Source organism: Rattus norvegicus, chromosome X (genome assembly GCF_036323735.1).
Source record: "Rattus norvegicus strain BN/NHsdMcwi chromosome X, GRCr8, whole genome shotgun sequence".
In the NCBI taxonomy this organism is placed as follows: Eukaryota; Metazoa; Chordata; class Mammalia; order Rodentia; family Muridae; genus Rattus; species Rattus norvegicus.
The window spans coordinates 143,622,506-143,639,972 of NC_086039.1; the positions used below are offsets into that span (position 1 = coordinate 143,622,506).

Consider the following 17,467-nt stretch of genomic DNA (forward strand, 5'->3'; position numbering starts at 1 on the left):
GTCTTAGTTTTCCACCAAGTCGCTAGAAGGTGTACAATGATGTCCTGATAAATGGCAGGTAGACACAGTAAAATTAAAATTTCAAAACCAGCATATTCTTCTCAGTCAATATCAGAATATCAGAAACAGGTCTGAACCAAGAAGATGGGTTTGTGCATGGATCTCTTTTTCTGCTTCTCTTTTCAATTCCTTTTACCATGTGTCAGAGTATCTAAGCACTTAACTAGCACTCCTACTGACAATACTACAGAAATGTCACTGGGTGATGTTGACAAATTGTAAAACTTTTTTTTATCTTATAGGACTTTTACATGCAAATCTGAAATTCAAAGAATGTTGTCTATAAACAGAAAAGCAGGAGAAGAAAGATGTACCTGTTTCTCAGAAACAGGAAAAATATCTCTCTAAAGACCCTTGGAGTTAGTACTTAGCTAATGTGACTTTTCGAGTCACTGACTTAGACTAGGGCAAAGAGGACAGAAGTAGAAAGAATGATCTATTTTAGCTGAACCACTTAATGAACCGAGTGATCAGTTCTGTAGATGAAATAAAACACACTACTTAAAAGCCCAACACAGTGACTTACGTATCAATAATACCAGGACCAACACAAGATTTCACAAATTTTAGGCTGGTCTGAGCTACACCATGAGTTCCAAACAAACTTGGACTACAGAGTGAGAAACTGTCTGATGATGTTTCCAACTCACATATACAATCGAGGGTCTGCAGTCAGAGCATCAATGTTGATGTGCTGTTCCAGTAGACTGTAAGCCAGGATGGGCAGGGATGTGAAACAGATATTATACATTGTAAGATAAGCAGCATCATAGAGTGGCTGAAAAGACAAACAGGAAAACAATGTACTGCAGTCATTCACCTATGAGATAATTACATATTTGCAAATCTTCTAGCTAAATAGATTTTTTAAAATGCTTTTTGGGGCAACAATAAAAACTTTGTAAGTAAGGTCACCTTACCTAGTAAAGATTAAAATACTGAAAAATTCTATGTCATGATTAACATACCTGACCCTTTAATAAGATCAGGATCTTAATAATATTTCCTACTAACTTTAAATAAGATTTTTCAGGGGCTGGAGAGATGGTTCAGCAGTTAAGAGCACCGACTGCTCTTCCAGAGGTCCTGAGTTCAATTCCCAGCAACCACATGGTGGCTCACAACCATCTGTAATGGGATCTGATGCCCTCTTCTGGTGTGTCTGAAGACAGCTACAGTGTACTTATATATAATAAATGAACAAATCTTTAAAAAAAAAGATTTTTCAGCTGCTAAACATGCAGATATTCAGTAATTATTTTAGAAAAGATCATATACATATAAGCTAGGAGTCCTTAAAGAAACTAAATTATAAGGAGTAGCCAATGGATGTTGCAGATTTTTTCTGGATATTACTTTATATATATTGAGTTAATATTTTACAATCCCAAATACTATAATAAAGCTCAAATCCTATTAGAAAGCCATTTCAGCACCTTTTCCCTGACAGTTCCTCCTGTGTGTGTTCTCACTCCCTAAGAACTAATAAACCTAATTCAACCAACTATAAATATGTGCTGAGTGTTCTTTGTCTTGAGTGCTTTGACAGTGGTGAGCTCCCAAAACAGAGGATGGAATCCTGAAAGCTTTCAGTAAATACTAGACAAATGAACACAGAAGTCATGCCTTATTTGTAAAGATCAACTAGGAATTACAAAACTTTCCAAAAATTTTTCTGAAGATTTAAAAGTTACGTGTGTGTGTGTGTGTGTGTGTGTGTGTGTGTGTGTGTGTGTGTGTGGGTGTGTGGGTGTGTGTGTGTAGGTCTGTGTATGAGTAAGTTTATGTGAATATGTGTGTTCAATGGGCCAGAAGAGGGTATCTGTGAGCTATCCCACATGGAAGCTAGTAACTAAATTCAGGTTCTCTGCTAAAGCAGTACGTGCTTTTAAATACCGTGCCATCTCTCTAGTCTACAAAATTTCTTTTAATTACTTTATGAACTTCATTCGGGTGCAATATTTAGTGAGTTCAGCATTAGATATACACTGCTAGGTATCATTTGTGTTGTCTGAATTAAAGCATCCTGCACACACACACTTTCACATTTATATATGTAAATGTTCTCTGATTAATAAAATTCATTTAAATGTGACACTAACAATAAAGCTGTGTATTTTTAACCAGTGAAGTAAATATACAAGTGTAATGAAAGTCATGTGAAAGGTCGGAAACAACTGGAGAAGAACTTTTTAGTTCATTCACTAGTTGTCATCAAACCATTGGTAGAAAGCATAGTAAGTACCAAGTACTGAGGACAGATAGGATTCATCCTTTAGTCACCAAGGTGTTTAAATTCAAAACAGAGATTAAATAGAGTTGGGGGTATAAAGGGAGCTAATAGGCCTAGAGGAAGGGATCATGACACTATTTGGTTTTAACGAAATAGGGCAAGAGATATAGTATATTCAACATGCTCAAGGAGACTAAAAGGATGGCTCTGCACAGACTATGGAGACAACTTTCACATACTTTCTATGAACAAAGACTTAAGATCAGCCAAAAATATTGCAGTGAATTAAAAAACATAAAATGTGCTATGTTTCTGATTTTCAAATGAGTACTAGTTCATGACATAGACTAGTAAATTTGCTTTGGAAACTACCTATTTTCACTAATGAGTAAATTAAAACAGCAACTCCTCAGATTGACTGGTGTGTAATTTAGTCTTAAATTTGCTTCAAACAAAAGAAGCATCAATCTATTTTTGCTTCAGGATGGAAGTTTAAGGTTATGTGATAGTTAATTGCAATTCTTAGACACATAATTTGAGGAGACAGAATGTCCTACAAACAAGGTTTATTTGATAATAAATTGTCATCTTGTTAAACCTGTTACAAATGCATCCCTTTCACAGAAAAACAGATAAGAAATATCCTAGCTTTATTAAAAAAACAAACGTGTTTTTTGTTGGTTTTAAATAGATTCAATTTCTCTGTTTTCACAATCCACTCTGAATTGCAGGAAGTAGCTAATGAGGCTAGGGATTGAAAAAGGATATATGGATGAAACACACACTAAAGCATGCTGCTGCCAGCACTAAGACAGGTCCAAAGGCAAAAGTAAACACACACACTTTCTATCACCTCCTCAGAGAGCACCCCCTTACCTGGAACATTTATAAGATATCTGCTTAGCTTCCTCCCTAAGGTACTCTGGTCTGTCTGCATGTTCTTTTATTAGAGAGACTGTTCCAGATAGCTCCTATAAAATAGTAGCCTCTCGCCTTGTTACAGTATATCATTTTATTATTATATTATATTTTTATAACCTTTATATTTTTTCTTCAGCGTATAAATACAGTATCCCACATCCCATATTTAATTGTCTACCTTCTTTCCTATCACTATATTGCAAGTTTTAATATAAGACATTTGTTTGGATTATTGTAATATTCTAAGACAAATTACTTTCTAGCATTTACAATCAAGATAAAGCTTGCCTCTAAATGTGAAAATTTAGTCATAGCTACTCCGGTCAAAGACAGTCCCAGTATGGTTTCCCATCTTGACAACATCATTAAAGGGTTTATGGACTAACCAGACTTCTGAGTCCATCATCAGTATGGGTGTTGTATCTGCTACATTTCTACTAAGAAGGGCACATACCTGTTGTGAGAATCCACAGAAGAATTGGTACAAAAACTGTGGCAAAATGAAACAAAGGTTCTGGAAAATATTAAGAGAAAAGTTAGTATTTTTAGTCAATTAACTTTGAAACCAAAATGGCACTGTAAAAAGTCATTCTTAAATCCTTCTAATGTTAGAATGCAATAGCTCTCTATTGCAAAGATGTAAAGAAATTAGTTTCAAACAAGTAATTCACACTAAGAGTAATTTTTGCCCTTACCTAAGTAAAAGAGGCATATATATGAGAACCTCTTGCTATTTTTGAATTTTTCTTTTCTTTTTGGAGACAAAGTCTCACACTAGAGTCCAAGGTAGCTCAGAACTTGCTATATTTTCTTATCTGGTCTCAAACTAATAGTTTTCCTTCTGTTTCAGCCTTCCAAGTGCTGGAATTGCAAGCATAAGACACCAGGACTGGCTTGCTATATTCTTCTTACAAGAAAGAGATAAGTTCATTTGACATGATACAACACCTAAAGTATTGTCCATTAAATATCAATTGGATTTATATAATCACTATGGACTTACATAATACCCAAAGAGTGTATTTTGATCTTAGTGTCTGTGCTTGTTCTGTTCAGAAAGTATTTTCCTATGCCAATGGGATCAAGGCTATTACCCACTTTCTCTTCTACCAGGTTCAGTGTATTTGGCTTTATGTTGAAGTCTTTTGAGGTAGAGTTGAATTTTGTGCATGGTGATAAATATGGATTTATTTGGATTTTTCTACATGCAGCTGCTGAGCTGGACCAGCAAAATTTTTTAAAGATACTGTATTTTTCCAGTATGTAGTTTTACCTTTTTTGAAAAAAATTAAGGTCTCCATAGATGTACAGATTCATGTCTGGGTCTTAATTCAATTCTCTTGAACAACATGTGCTTCTTTTCTGGTGTTAATGCCATGTGTTATCACAACAGCTCTGTAGCACAACCTGAAACCAGGGCTAGTGATACATCCAACATCACATCTGCTGTTCAGGACAGGATAGTGATCTGGGTGTTTTGTGTTTCCACATGAAGCTAAATCTTGTCCTTTCAAGATCTGTGACGATTTTGATGGCAGCTGCATGGAATCTGTAGATTGCTTTTGGTAGGTTAACCCTGTTTACTATGTTAACCCTACCCTAACCCCAAAACATGGGAGATTTCTCTATCTCCTGATAGCTTCTTCAATTTTTCTTCAATGACTTGAAGGGCTTTTGGTTTTGGGGGTCAAGGTTTGGTTTCTCTGTATAGCCTTGGCTATTGTAGAACTAGCTCTGTAGACCAGGCTGGCCTGAAACGTGAAAAGATTCACCTGCCTCTGCCTCCTGAGTGCTGGGATTAAAGGTGTACCACGACCAGATGAAGTCTTGCTTAGTTAGAGCTACCCCAAGACTGTTTCCCTGATTTCTTTCTCAGCCTATTTGTCATTTGGGCTATTGATTTTCTTGAGTTAATCTTCTTTTCATATACTTTATTGAAGGTGTTTATAAGTTATAGGAGTTACCTGGTGGAATTCTGGGGGCTATATAATCTGTGAATGACCATACATTGCCTTTATCCTTTCCAATTTGCATCCTCTTGATCTCCATCAATTGCTCCTGATAAAGCTTTAAGCAACTATGGAAAGAATGGACAACCTTTTCCTGATTTTTGTGGAATTGCTTTGAGTTTCTCTCCATTTCATCTAATGTTGGCTATAGGCTTGCTATAAAGGTGTATGTATGTTGCTTGTATCCCTAAATTCTTAAGGACTTTTATCATGAATCGTGTTGGATTTTGTCAAAGGCTTTTTCAGCATCTAATAAAATGATCATGTAACTTTTTCTTCTTTCAGTTTGATTATATGGTGGATTACACTGACAGAATTTTGTATGTTGAACCATTCCGCATCTCTGGGGTGAAGTCTATTTGATCGTGGTTTTAAGGATGGATGGGATAGTAAGAATCAAGGCAAAGTAGTATTCATTTTAAACATACATGGTAAAGCCAGGCAAAATGGTACATAGCCAGAACTCTAGTGCTCAGGAGGCAGAGGCAGAACAATGGTAAGTTCAAGACCATTCTGGTCTACAAAGGGAGGCACTGTTTTATACATTTGAAACAGCAAAACCACAAGAACAAAACAACTTAAAAACCCATGAATGGCAAGACAGTGTCTGACTGAAGGGTTACCTTGTAAGTTGGAAAGTAGTATATTCTAAAGTATCTTGGTTGGATTATATGAGTAAGAGTGAACGAAGAAACAAATACAGATCTGTAACTAAAATACTCCATTAATGGGGAAACAATTTGAAAACGGATCAACAAGACGGCTTATCAGTAAAGTGTAAGTACCGGAGATCATGGAGTTTCCTTCCCACCATCCAGATGAACAATTTACAATGCCCTTAACTCCAGCTCCAGGGTCATATGGCACCTTTGGGCACCTACAATCATGTGTACACACCCAGACACATATATTATTAAATATATACTTTTAAAAAAGTAGAGGGAATGACTTTTTTAATGTTAAACCAAAGATGGTTATAAGATTAGAATTTCTTTCTGGACAAAAGACAGCTGTATAAAAGAAATAGTTGTAAGTCACTAATGTAGATGATATCGGACATGGAAGGCATTGTCTACATAAATAATCTCTAATATCCTTTGTTGTGAATGAGGTCAGAACAATTTCTAACCACTGGTTAACATTTGGTAAATTAAGGCTTGTTTTATTCTTTTAACAGAGCATTCATTCCATCTGGTGGCACACGCTTGAATTACAAGCCAAAATCTACCTGGAGGCAAACCAAGCTTTTTGGGAAAAGTCAGATTCCCAAACAAATGTACAGGACAGATCTTCACAGGGACCTCCTATTTGGGAAAAGCCACAAAGAATCAGCGATGCCAAGGCCAACAGACACTAACTCTGAAGGAGATTCCTGGAATTAACCTACTGTGGAAATACAGTTCTCATACTTCCTGGCTGTAAAATCAAGACCAGTTAGAGCATTTCCCTGAGGTCTAATTATTTTTTAGTATGGGATAGTTTATTTAGGGAATGGGGAGGGGAGTTGAGGAGAAAATAGAGACGGAGAAAGGAAGAGAAAGGGAGGGGAAAGTAGAGGCAGGCCAGAAGCACGTGGAGAGTCAGAGGGGGGAGGGGAATGGGGAGAGAAAGGACAGAGAAAGTAAGAGGGTAAGAGAGTAAGAGAGAGGTCTATTTTTTATATATTTAAAAATGACATACTACAACTTGCCTCATAGGAGACTTGCCGGGATTAATTAATTAATGAAATGCTTCTCTTAAACAACAATATGCTTTACCCTGGGTTCATTATCATCAATTAAACTGTAATCTTCCTTGTTCAATGTTTAGTCCCAAAACTAGTTAATACAGGCTGGCAGGCAAATCTGGAAACTTAGGATATGGATGGAATATATATATATATAATATATATGTTATATATATATATATATACATACACACAAACATAAAATCACATGCTATATACATTTTCACTTCTATGTACACAGATATTGTTATCTATAAACATTTTCTTTTCTTTATTGTTTTAGAGACAAAGTCTCCATCATTTAACTCTGGCTGTTCTCAAATTCATGCAAACCAGGTTAACCTCAAACTCTTGAGCAATCGATCCACTTGTTTCTACTTCCTGCATGCTGAGATTAAAGGTGTGTGCCACTGTAACTGGCTCATTTTAATTTTTTTTATTTAACAAATGCACATATAGGAGCCTTGGCATCTGGTGCTTTACGGGGCAAGAATGATCACTGATGATGACTCATTTGATGGGTCATAGATGAGAGAATGAATGAAGAAATGAAATAGATGTTAGACAAGATGGTGGACATCATATAGGTTTGGTCTGATAGACTACCTAAGGAATATCCTGGGGAAGGCTAGATAAACAGTTATCAGAAGGGTGACAACCACAAAAATCTCTTGTCTAATCCAAAGTAAAGTAGGAAACCTTGAAAAGCAGAACAGAAAAAATACTGAATCTGCCCTTAAGGGATAGCATAGTCTGGGGAAATCCCTTCTCTCTGTGAGAGTGATCACTGAAACAGTGCTTAAAAGAAAAAGCCTCAAATATCAGCATAATACTCTTAGTAAATGACAAAGGAAGAAGGAAGAAAGGAGACAAAAGTTATGCATGGTAGCTGCAGAGAAAAGCTTTTCGGGGGGGGGGGGGGGAGAACACCTTTTCCTTGGCACTGAACTGGAACAGCTGTAGAATACCATTTTAAAAGACCCCTGCTGAGCTGATGGCTCCAGAGGCTCCAAACAATACTGGGCTGCTCTCTGGAAACTCAAAGTGAACTACAGGCTAACCTGGCCAGAATACCTCTGCACTATGGTGAAGAAACAGCGCATCAAAACCACAGTGATCAGCTAGATGAAAACCTGCTCAGAGACAGTTTCCAAAGCAGAATATCCACAGGAAGACAAACAGCTAGATGAAATAAGCAAACAGAGGATGTGAAAGCATAATTCAACAGCTAGAAATACTAAAATAGAAAACAAATAGAAATACTGGAAACAAATTTTCAGTAAGTCAAATGCTAAGCTCCTTAAAAAGCTTCAGCAATAGAATGGATAAAAGAACAGACTGTCAGGGCTTAAAGACAAGGCAGAGACACTGAAACATAAGACAATGACAAAGAGAAATTAATAAGACAGAGAGATGGCTCAGTGAGGAAGGACATCTGCTGCAAAGCCTTGCAGTCTGAGTTTGATACCCAGGACCTACATGATAAAGGGGAAAAGGGACTTCTTCAAGATGCTGCAACACCTAGAATATATATATTCTCTCTCTCTCATTCTCTCTCTCTCTCTCTTGCACACTTTAAATGTAATTTTGATAAATAAAAAATTAATAAGTTGGGGTTGGGGATTTAGCTCAGTGGTAGAGCACTTGCCTAGCAAGCGCAAGGCCCTGGGTTCAGTCCCCAGCTCCGAAAAAAAATTAATAAGTTATAATCAGAATATCTGAGATCCATGGTGTGATGGTTTGTATATGCTGGGCCCAGGGAGTGTGACACTATTAGAAGGTGTGGCCTTGTTGGAGTAGGTGTGTCACTGTGGGTGTGGGCTTTAAGACCCTGTCCTAGCTGCCTGGAGCCAGTGTTCTGCTTAGCTGAACAAAATATCTCTTTGGCCTGGATCTATAAACTCCTATTAGATAGAACATTATTATCCATGCTTAAATATCATTAATATAATTTATACTTTAAGAAAGCTGACTTTAAAATAACTTCAAATCTTTTACATGGACAGTAATGCCTTGGTTTTGATTCACAGAGATTAAACTGCAGAGTGCAGCGCTGTGGTACACCATCTGTAACCCGGGGTCCCGGCTGAGTCAGAGGAGGATGTTCTAGCCCCAGTTACAAAAGACGTTTGATTCAAATCTGGGTGACAGAGCAAAGTCCTGTTTCAAAAATAATCCCCTGCAGAACAGCTAAATTATAAATATTTGACCACATACCTTGTAGAAGAAATATTGTACAAGATGTGCTATTCTCACATAGTATAGATGTCCATGAGCCAATAGCAGTTTCTTTAAATGTTTAAACTTTGGAACAGAATAATCACTATTCCTGGCTGCTTGACGACCTTCTTTTCCTTTAATACCTAAAGAGAGAATATTTCCATATGGTGCCAATTTTTTTTTTACAATGACCAAATGCCTGATTTGTTTTTAATATTTTAATTTACTTAAATGTTGTAAATCAAGTGTGTGCTTTAGGTTTAGTTTTTTAAAAAAATAAAAATGGGTTTTAACAGTGGTATTGACACATCAAATAAAAGTATGTTTAAGAGATAAGCTATTAGTTAATATAATAATATAAACCAATTAAGAAGAATTACTATTTCAAGTACAAAGCAAAAAATTATCTGGCAGGGAAAAAGCCACTTGAACATTATTTAAGGCCTTCAGAATGTGCTGAATTGTACACAACACTAAACTGGCTGTGATATTAAGGCAGAAGTCTGGGTTCTGCAGTAAGGGAAACCAATGACAAGACAGTGCAACCCTGTCCCTGAATTAGGCTGAATAGCTACCCGTGGATTTTATGAGTCATGGGCCATTTTCACATTGGTAATCAATGAATAAACTTAGAATTCTATGCTAAATCACTCTACTTCTGAATGGAAAAAGGACTTTTGGAATCTAAACATCACTATAGCAATTTTCAAGATATTAATTCTATATGTGCTCCCAATCCATTGCCCAATGTTGTTGGGGCATTAGGTTGAATGCTTAATGCCAATTGGGTGGGTAAAAACCTGACGAAGGTGGTAGAAAAACTGTTGGTGTATATCAATGTGAGACTTCAACACCAGAGCCTAAGGTGTTCATAAACACCACTGTGTGAAAAATGAGCCAATTACTGATCAGCTCTTACACTCTAACAGTTAATAATCTTCAAAGAACGAGAGCAGTAAGAGAGTATAGGCAGCTTGGCTAGAGGTGTAACAAATTTAATAAAATATCATTCGTGCTGTAAAAATAAGAGCTACACAATTAATTGTTCAAAAATGCTTGAAAAATCCACTTTGTAGCTGGGTGGTGATAGCACCCGCCTTTAATTCTCAGCATTTGGGAAGCAGAGGCAGGTAGATCTCTGAGTTTGAAGCCAGACTTCTCTACACAAAGAGTTCCAGGACCACTAGGGCTACACAGAGAAACAATGTCTAAAATAAATAAATAAATAAATAAAAAACAAAACAAAAAGATAAAAGAAAAAGGAAAAACCCACTTTGTTTGGCAAATATAAAAATACCCTCTAACTACAGTATTAGTAGGATCTTGGAATGCTCACTATTAGATGGAATCTTCCATTAGATTAACAATTATTTCCAAACTCAAATTTCAGATGGGTAACCAAAACAATCTAGAGTAAGCATTCAAGCTACAAAGCAATACTAATAATAAGACTTTATAGAGGCCATTCCATTAAATATTTCTTACCTATTCCCACATGGGATTCCAAAATCATACTGACATCATTGGCACCATCACCTATTGACAGTGTTATGGGGCTGCCTTTCAAGTTCTTCACCATTCTCACAATCTACCATTAAATACAAAAGAGATAGAAAAGTCAAAAGCAGAATGTGAAACAACTCACTGGGTTTACTGTCATTTATAAGTAAACAGAAATATATGATTTCTCAGGTCTAAAGCAACAAGTCATTTACAATGCAACACACCCGCCCCATTGGTTTCTAGGTCTATATATGCAGAAATGCTCAAAACATTGCCTGCCATGCTTACTAAAGGCTGGCATGTTTACTTTTTTTGCCATATTTTCATGTGATCATTTTAGATTATATTATAAATGTATAGGAGTGGAGGCCATGAATTGGATTTGAGGTAACATGTACAAAGCCACTACAACGAGAACAGAAAAATCAGAACAGTGTTTTCCTCACTTCCTATTCCCTCTTTTCTGAAGACATCTATCTCACTTAGAATACCCCGATGAGCTAGGGACTCCACAAGAAGACCAATAAAGTCAACTAACCTGGACCCTTGAGGAATCTTAAGAGACTGAACCACCAACTAAAGAGCATACATGGGCTAGACCTAGGCCCCTCAAATGTATGTAGCAGATGTGCAATTGGTCTTCATGTGGGTTACTTGATGATGTTTCCCGTCTGTGTATCCCGTTTCACCTAACTGGGCTGTCTTTTCTGGTCTCAGTGGAAAGAATGAGCCTGGTCCTGCAGTGATTTGTTGTGCCAGGGTAGGCCTTCCCCTTCTCAAAGGAGAAGGGGAGGGGATATGGGGAGGAGCTGTGTGTGTGTGTGTGTGTGTGTGTGTGTGTGTGTGTGTGTATGGTAGGGGTGGCTGTGATTGGGATATAAAGTAAAAAAATAAATTGATGAAAAAGGAATATCTTAATAGTAATTATAGAACTTATACTAATTTTTTTTTGGTTCTTTTTTTCGGAGCTGGGGACCGAACCCAGGGCCTTGCGCTTCCTAAGTAAGCGCTCTACCACTGAGCTAAATCCCCAGCCCCTAATTTTTGTACCTATATGACTTCCAATGAAATTTTACTAACTTTGCTCACTACCTAATATGGTTTATCTCTGTCAGATAGCTACATTTCAAAGGGGGTATCTTAAAGGAGGTGAGAGCTGCAGAAAAATATTCAAGATGGGTGTACAAATTCAGTTACTTTCCAAATAGTATCTTATCTAGATGTGAAAATGATTGCAGTATGGCTCATTGTTGTGTTCGGGACAAATACTGAACAAAAATATTCACCTCTAGTGTTGTTGAACAGTTCTGCTTTAGGGTGCTCCAAAACCTCCTGGGAAAGTTACTTGTGGACATATTTGGGTTAAAGCTATCTTTCCACTCTGTTTCAGATAGTCACTGCTTGCTATCTATTCTCAAGACTCCTTGGCATTTAGTGGCCTTAACAAGAATATAAATGTTTCAGCTGCTAAATAATGCTTTCTAAAAAGTCTGTCCCTTTGATGTCTCTAACTGGTTAGCATATATAAAATTCATTTTCCATATAAATAAAGTGATTACAAATAATCTATGCAAGGAAGGCACACCACAATCATTTCTTTAAATAATACTAAGATTTTAGTTGTGCTAAAAGCATTAAAAAAAAATCCTACATGCCCAATGTCGTTCAATATAAAAATGAAGAGAAATGTTAGCTTTTGTCTGATCTCTCTTTACAAATGATTGTCAGAAACAATCTCTTACTTTTTAAGAAAATAAAGGTAAAGAATCCAACCTCCGTTCCGATTTGACGGGCTCTAGGCTAACGAATTAGTCCTTGGTATACTATGTGCAGCAGCGATTTCTACACCTCAGGGTTAAACACTGCAGCTTGGAAGGCAATAAAATCATCCAGGGTGACAACGTTTGCAAGAAAAGTATAGGTTAGGTTGAAAGATTAATTTGTCCTTGTGGAAAACAAAACAGAAGGATTTGTGGTCACTGACAAGAAAGTCATGAAGGGTTTGGTAAGGGGAACATGGAGTCCCCCCACCTCAAATCTCTTCAAGTTACCCATACTAGTAGTTTTTCTCTAACTGTAGGTAACTTTAAAGAAAAAGAAGTAACCTAACTAAAAATAACTTTATTCATCAAGTATAAATGTTTGCAGCATACCATTCCAAATAATATACTACTATGCAAAATGAAGATATGTGGTCACTGAAAAGCATTTAAATGAAATAGAGATTAGTTACAAATACAAGTATATTAGATAACCAGATAAAGAATGAAGATAACAAAACATGCTCTCTGTACAGAAGTACATGCATATCCAATTATCCATATAGAAGCTGGTGAGATAGCTCAGTGGGTTAGGACACATGCTGCCAAGAATTAAGACCTGAATTTGAACCCTGAAACCCACATGGAGGAGGGACAGACTTATTCAAGCTGTTTTCATATCTCCACATGTACAACAAAGTACATATACCACACAATAAATAAGTCAATGTAAAAAATTTCCATATAAGAAAGAGGAAAATGTTTGCCAATTAGGCATTATTTTACAGAAGACTAATTTAAATCATGAAATTCTAGTAAAATCTGTGTGTGCAGGGAAAGAAAGGGCTTTCCCAGAGAAAAGGAACGACATCCAAAAGGCACACAGGGAAGTAAACATAATAAACAGTGATAAAGTAGGTCTGGTGTGATCCTATCAACGAATTTTCACATACAGAGAATGGATTCAGGTCAACAAGGAAGGTTATTGTCCAAGCAGCAGAGTACAGAAGGCACTGGTAGAACACAAAATGAAGAGGAGACAAAGGCAGGCTAGGAGGCTAGTTACAGATGAAGTTTAGTGAGCTCTGCAGAAAGAAACAGGCAGAAAAGACTAGTAAAATATACTAGTAAATATTCTACATACAAGAGTAAAGCACAAGTAGTCACTAAAGGTTTGGGTTTAAAAGTTAAAAGTCCAGTAAGCTTGGTTATTGAAACAATAGGAAATGCCAAGAAAATGGTAGTTAAGCTGCAGAGAAGGCAGAGTTGAACAATCCCAAGACGGTCGTCGGTTTGTAAGAAACTAATGAACTAGAATCCCAAAAATTTAGATGACTTAAAGTATATGGACACAAGAGATAAGAAGGTAATACTTTAGAAAAAGTAACTACAGTGACGAAGATAAAATACATTGAGGCCTGAATCACAAAATGCTGCCTGCATGTTCTGGGAAGGAGAAAAAATATGGGTAACACCAAAAGGTTTCCTAAAAATGAGAGCTATGACAAAAAGTAGGTAGAATAAATAGACTATAATGTGAGATTTAGGGAACAAAAGAAAGATGGCTCCAGTAACAGGAATAAAATAAGGCCAGGGAAAAAAACAAACTGTTCAAGAAAACTGTAAGATCTGTCTTATGAAACTATAATTTGATAGCAGGGAATCAAAATGGCGATGTGTAGAAGACACCTAGAAATAGGAGAATTAATCTTAAGAAAAAGTCAAGTCTAGAGCTGTATCAGTGGAAAGCAGAGAAATGAAGAGTTGAGTGGGGGCAGGGAGGAAGAAGGAGGAGGAGGGGGAACACTGAGACCATAAAGTGAAAGCAAAGGACAACTTTGCCATAGGGGGAATCCAGTAAGCAGATAGGAAATCCAGGATAGTGGGCCCGAAGGAGGCTCCAGGTTCTATTCTCAGTACCCACATGGCGGCTAACAAGTGTCTCTAACTCCAGTTCCAGGGGTTCTGATGCCCTCTTCTGGCCTCTGTAGACACTAGGAACCCAAGTGGTGCAGATTACACATGCAGGTATAATACTCCCACACATCAAAATAAAAACCATAAAAAATCCAGGATGAAACCAAATGAAAGGGTATTACAATGGGAAAGAGAAGGAAAACAGCATTTTGGACAAGCACAAAAGTCAAGGACGATTGAGGAGAATGTAAGTGATAGCACCAAGTGTAGTAGAGAAACAAGGAAAAGAATAGTGCTCAATGAACTGGGTCTGTAACCAAGCCAGCAGAATAATAAGAAAAGATAACAGGATGTGTAGACCTAATGCCATAAGGAGGTAGGAACACTAGGCAGAGGCAGTAGAAATTAAGTACTTATTAGAGAAGTCTAAAAGGTAAAAAGTTGGTCCGCAAGCTTGTAGGTACAAGGTATAGTATAGGTTTAAAGTAACTTGAAAGAGACTACAGGCTTTGCTCACAGAAAGCAGGGAGAGAAATGAGATGTGTACAGAGGACCCAGAATGAAAAATTAATATCCAGTTACCTGGGCTTTTTGTAATGGTGCCATCCGGCAGCAGAGCACTGCAGTGCATTTCATACAGATTTGTAGAAAAATGCTTTTATAGTTGTTTGAACTACAATCTTGACTAGAATTTAGTATAAGTGACAATGTGGAGCCATCAATGATTAATCCATATTCCTGATGTTCTGTCCATGCTCTGAAAAAGATTTTTAAAAATGTATTTATAGCTCTGATACAGTTAGAATTAAGACGTTGATTTTTCCTTTCTGGCCAGCCTTCAATTCTCCCTATAGCTAAGGAGGTCTTTTATTTAACTCCCTGATCCTTCGGTTTCTACTTCTCAAGTTCTGAGACTATGGGCATGCACCGCCACACCTGGCATGATTTTGAGTTTCTTAATCACTGAGGGGAGTATTCTAGATAAGACAAGTCACCAGTTCTAGTTTCCTTCATCAATCATCCCAAAGAATAAACTGTCTCTAATAAAAGAACAACAGTGACTTTTGTTAGAAAAAGGTACTTAGGGAGAAAATGAAGATATCAGACTGCCAAAGTGGGAAGCACTGAAGTAGAAATCAAGAGAGTTGGTGTTTTTAAATTTTTATTGTGTGTGTGCTCATATGCACAAGTATGCACATGTGTGGAGGTCAGAGGGCAAGTCTGGAGTTGGTTCTGGTGGTCAAAGGCTTGTGCAGCCAGCTACATTTAGATGATGAGCTATTTCACTGGCCTAAGAAGGAGAGTTTTAGGGAGGATGTCATCGATAATGCCAACTTCAGCAGAGAAATGAGGAAGAAAATAAAATGAACAAATAGATTGCATCAGGTTTGCCTATTAGAAAGCCTGTAGAGTAATAAGAACATAAATAACAGGCAACGAGTACAATGGGGAGCAAGGACTGCCCACATAGTTGATTCTAAGTTTTGATATTTATAAAAACGAAGGTGCTTGTGCAGTCTGACTATAAAAATTTAAAGTGAGGCTTCTGAATTACAGGTTAATGAGTTAGACGATTATGAAATGATGCAAAATTCAACACAAAGATAACTCATCAGTCAACCCGAAACTCCTGGGGAAAACAGAGAAAAATTAAAATGACGTAAGAGCAAACAAATAAAGCATCTTTGCCTGAATAACAAAGGTACTCCATAGGATATAGATTTTCAAATAGGGCAAACCATCCAGAAGGTACAATTTTATTAAAGAACATTATATAAATATACATATGTATCATTTAAATAAATACAAATTTATATCACCTAGGGGTTTTTAACCCTAGCCTACCTATATTAAGAAAACTGGTCATGCCTAGCTCCATTAAATTTGAATATAATTAAATTTGAAAATACTGGGCAAAGTAGACAATGAAAAGAATGAAGGATGTCGTATCTCTGGGCACTAAGGTATTGTGAATCATAAAATGTTCTGGAGACTCTTAGGCTCCATAAATCTTTCTTCCTTTGCTAGTTGAAGACAGAACCATAGCTTATTTGGTAACTGTTGGAGCACTGAGACAGGAATTCACATGGAAAATAGGCTAGGACTTCAAAAGTTGTGGAAACAGTTCCAGAGTCTGATGGTAGTATATGCCCAGACTCTAAATGTTTACAAATTTAGGTACATTAAAAGATTTTTTAAAGATAATCAAAACAATTACTGTTATAACCCTGAAATTTCACTACTAAGTATACAGAAGAGCAAAATGAATGTCATTTCAACACTATTCATAAGAGCCCAGATGGAAACCACTTAAGTATCTATCAACTAATATGAGAAAAATATGATACATACATAACATACATAGCTTAGAATACTATTCAGCTACAAAAAGGAAATTCTGTCATTTGCAACTACACAGATGAAATGAAGCTCATTATATTATGTGTAATAAGAAAATTAAAAAATCCAGGCATAAAGATTTGATTTCATTCATAGAAACCCAAAGCATATTGATCTCATGGAAGTTGAGATTATTAGAGTGGTTACCAAAAGCTGGGAGATTATGTGGCTATAACTGTCAGGAAAAGCTGATCAAAGGGCATCAAGTAAAATTTAGACAGGATAAAGACATTTTGGCCTATTACCTGTACAGTTAGATTCTGGAACTTTTTACTGTAAAGAAAAATGCTTAGGGAAAAATGTGTTTAGCCACAATTTAAGCGTTATACAGTATATGCATGCATTAAAATATCACATTAAGCTATTAATATGTACAATTTTATGCTTTTGTGTACATGTGAAATATGAATTTATTTAAAAAAGAAACAGAGCTGGGGATAACTTGGTGGTAGAGTGCTTGTTGAAGATGTGTGAGGTCCTAGGTTCAATTTACAGCACCGCCAAAAATTTTTTGAGCTTTCACAGTAAATCTGAAGAAATCTATTTGTCTTTTACATTAAGAGAGCTATAGATCCACAAACAATTTTGAATGGAGAATTAGCAAAGTCCTCAGGGAAGGTTTTAACTTATAAGAAAAAATATCAACAACGAATGATAAATTATAGCAAGTAGAGCTTTCCACAAAAAGAATCTGTTATTACATTTGGATCAATGTATA

General features: G+C 36.6%; 1 protein-coding gene across 12 annotated transcripts in view; it reads right to left on the minus strand.

Moving 5' to 3' along the window:
- The window catches only part of Atp11c (ATPase phospholipid transporting 11C), a 187,645-nt gene that overhangs the window by 21,743 nt on the left and 148,435 nt on the right, over positions 1-17,467 (minus strand). For all 12 annotated transcript variants that reach the window (XM_039100444.2, XM_039100447.2, XM_039100445.2 and 9 more), the window contains 5 exons: positions 14,932-15,106; positions 10,655-10,757; positions 9,167-9,312; positions 3,669-3,728; positions 711-838 (listed from right to left, as the gene is read on the minus strand). In XM_039100444.2, the coding sequence (XP_038956372.1) occupies positions 711-838; positions 3,669-3,728; positions 9,167-9,312; positions 10,655-10,757; positions 14,932-15,106 (612 nt within the window). The remainder of the gene's footprint in view (positions 1-710; positions 839-3,668; positions 3,729-9,166; positions 9,313-10,654; positions 10,758-14,931; positions 15,107-17,467) is intronic.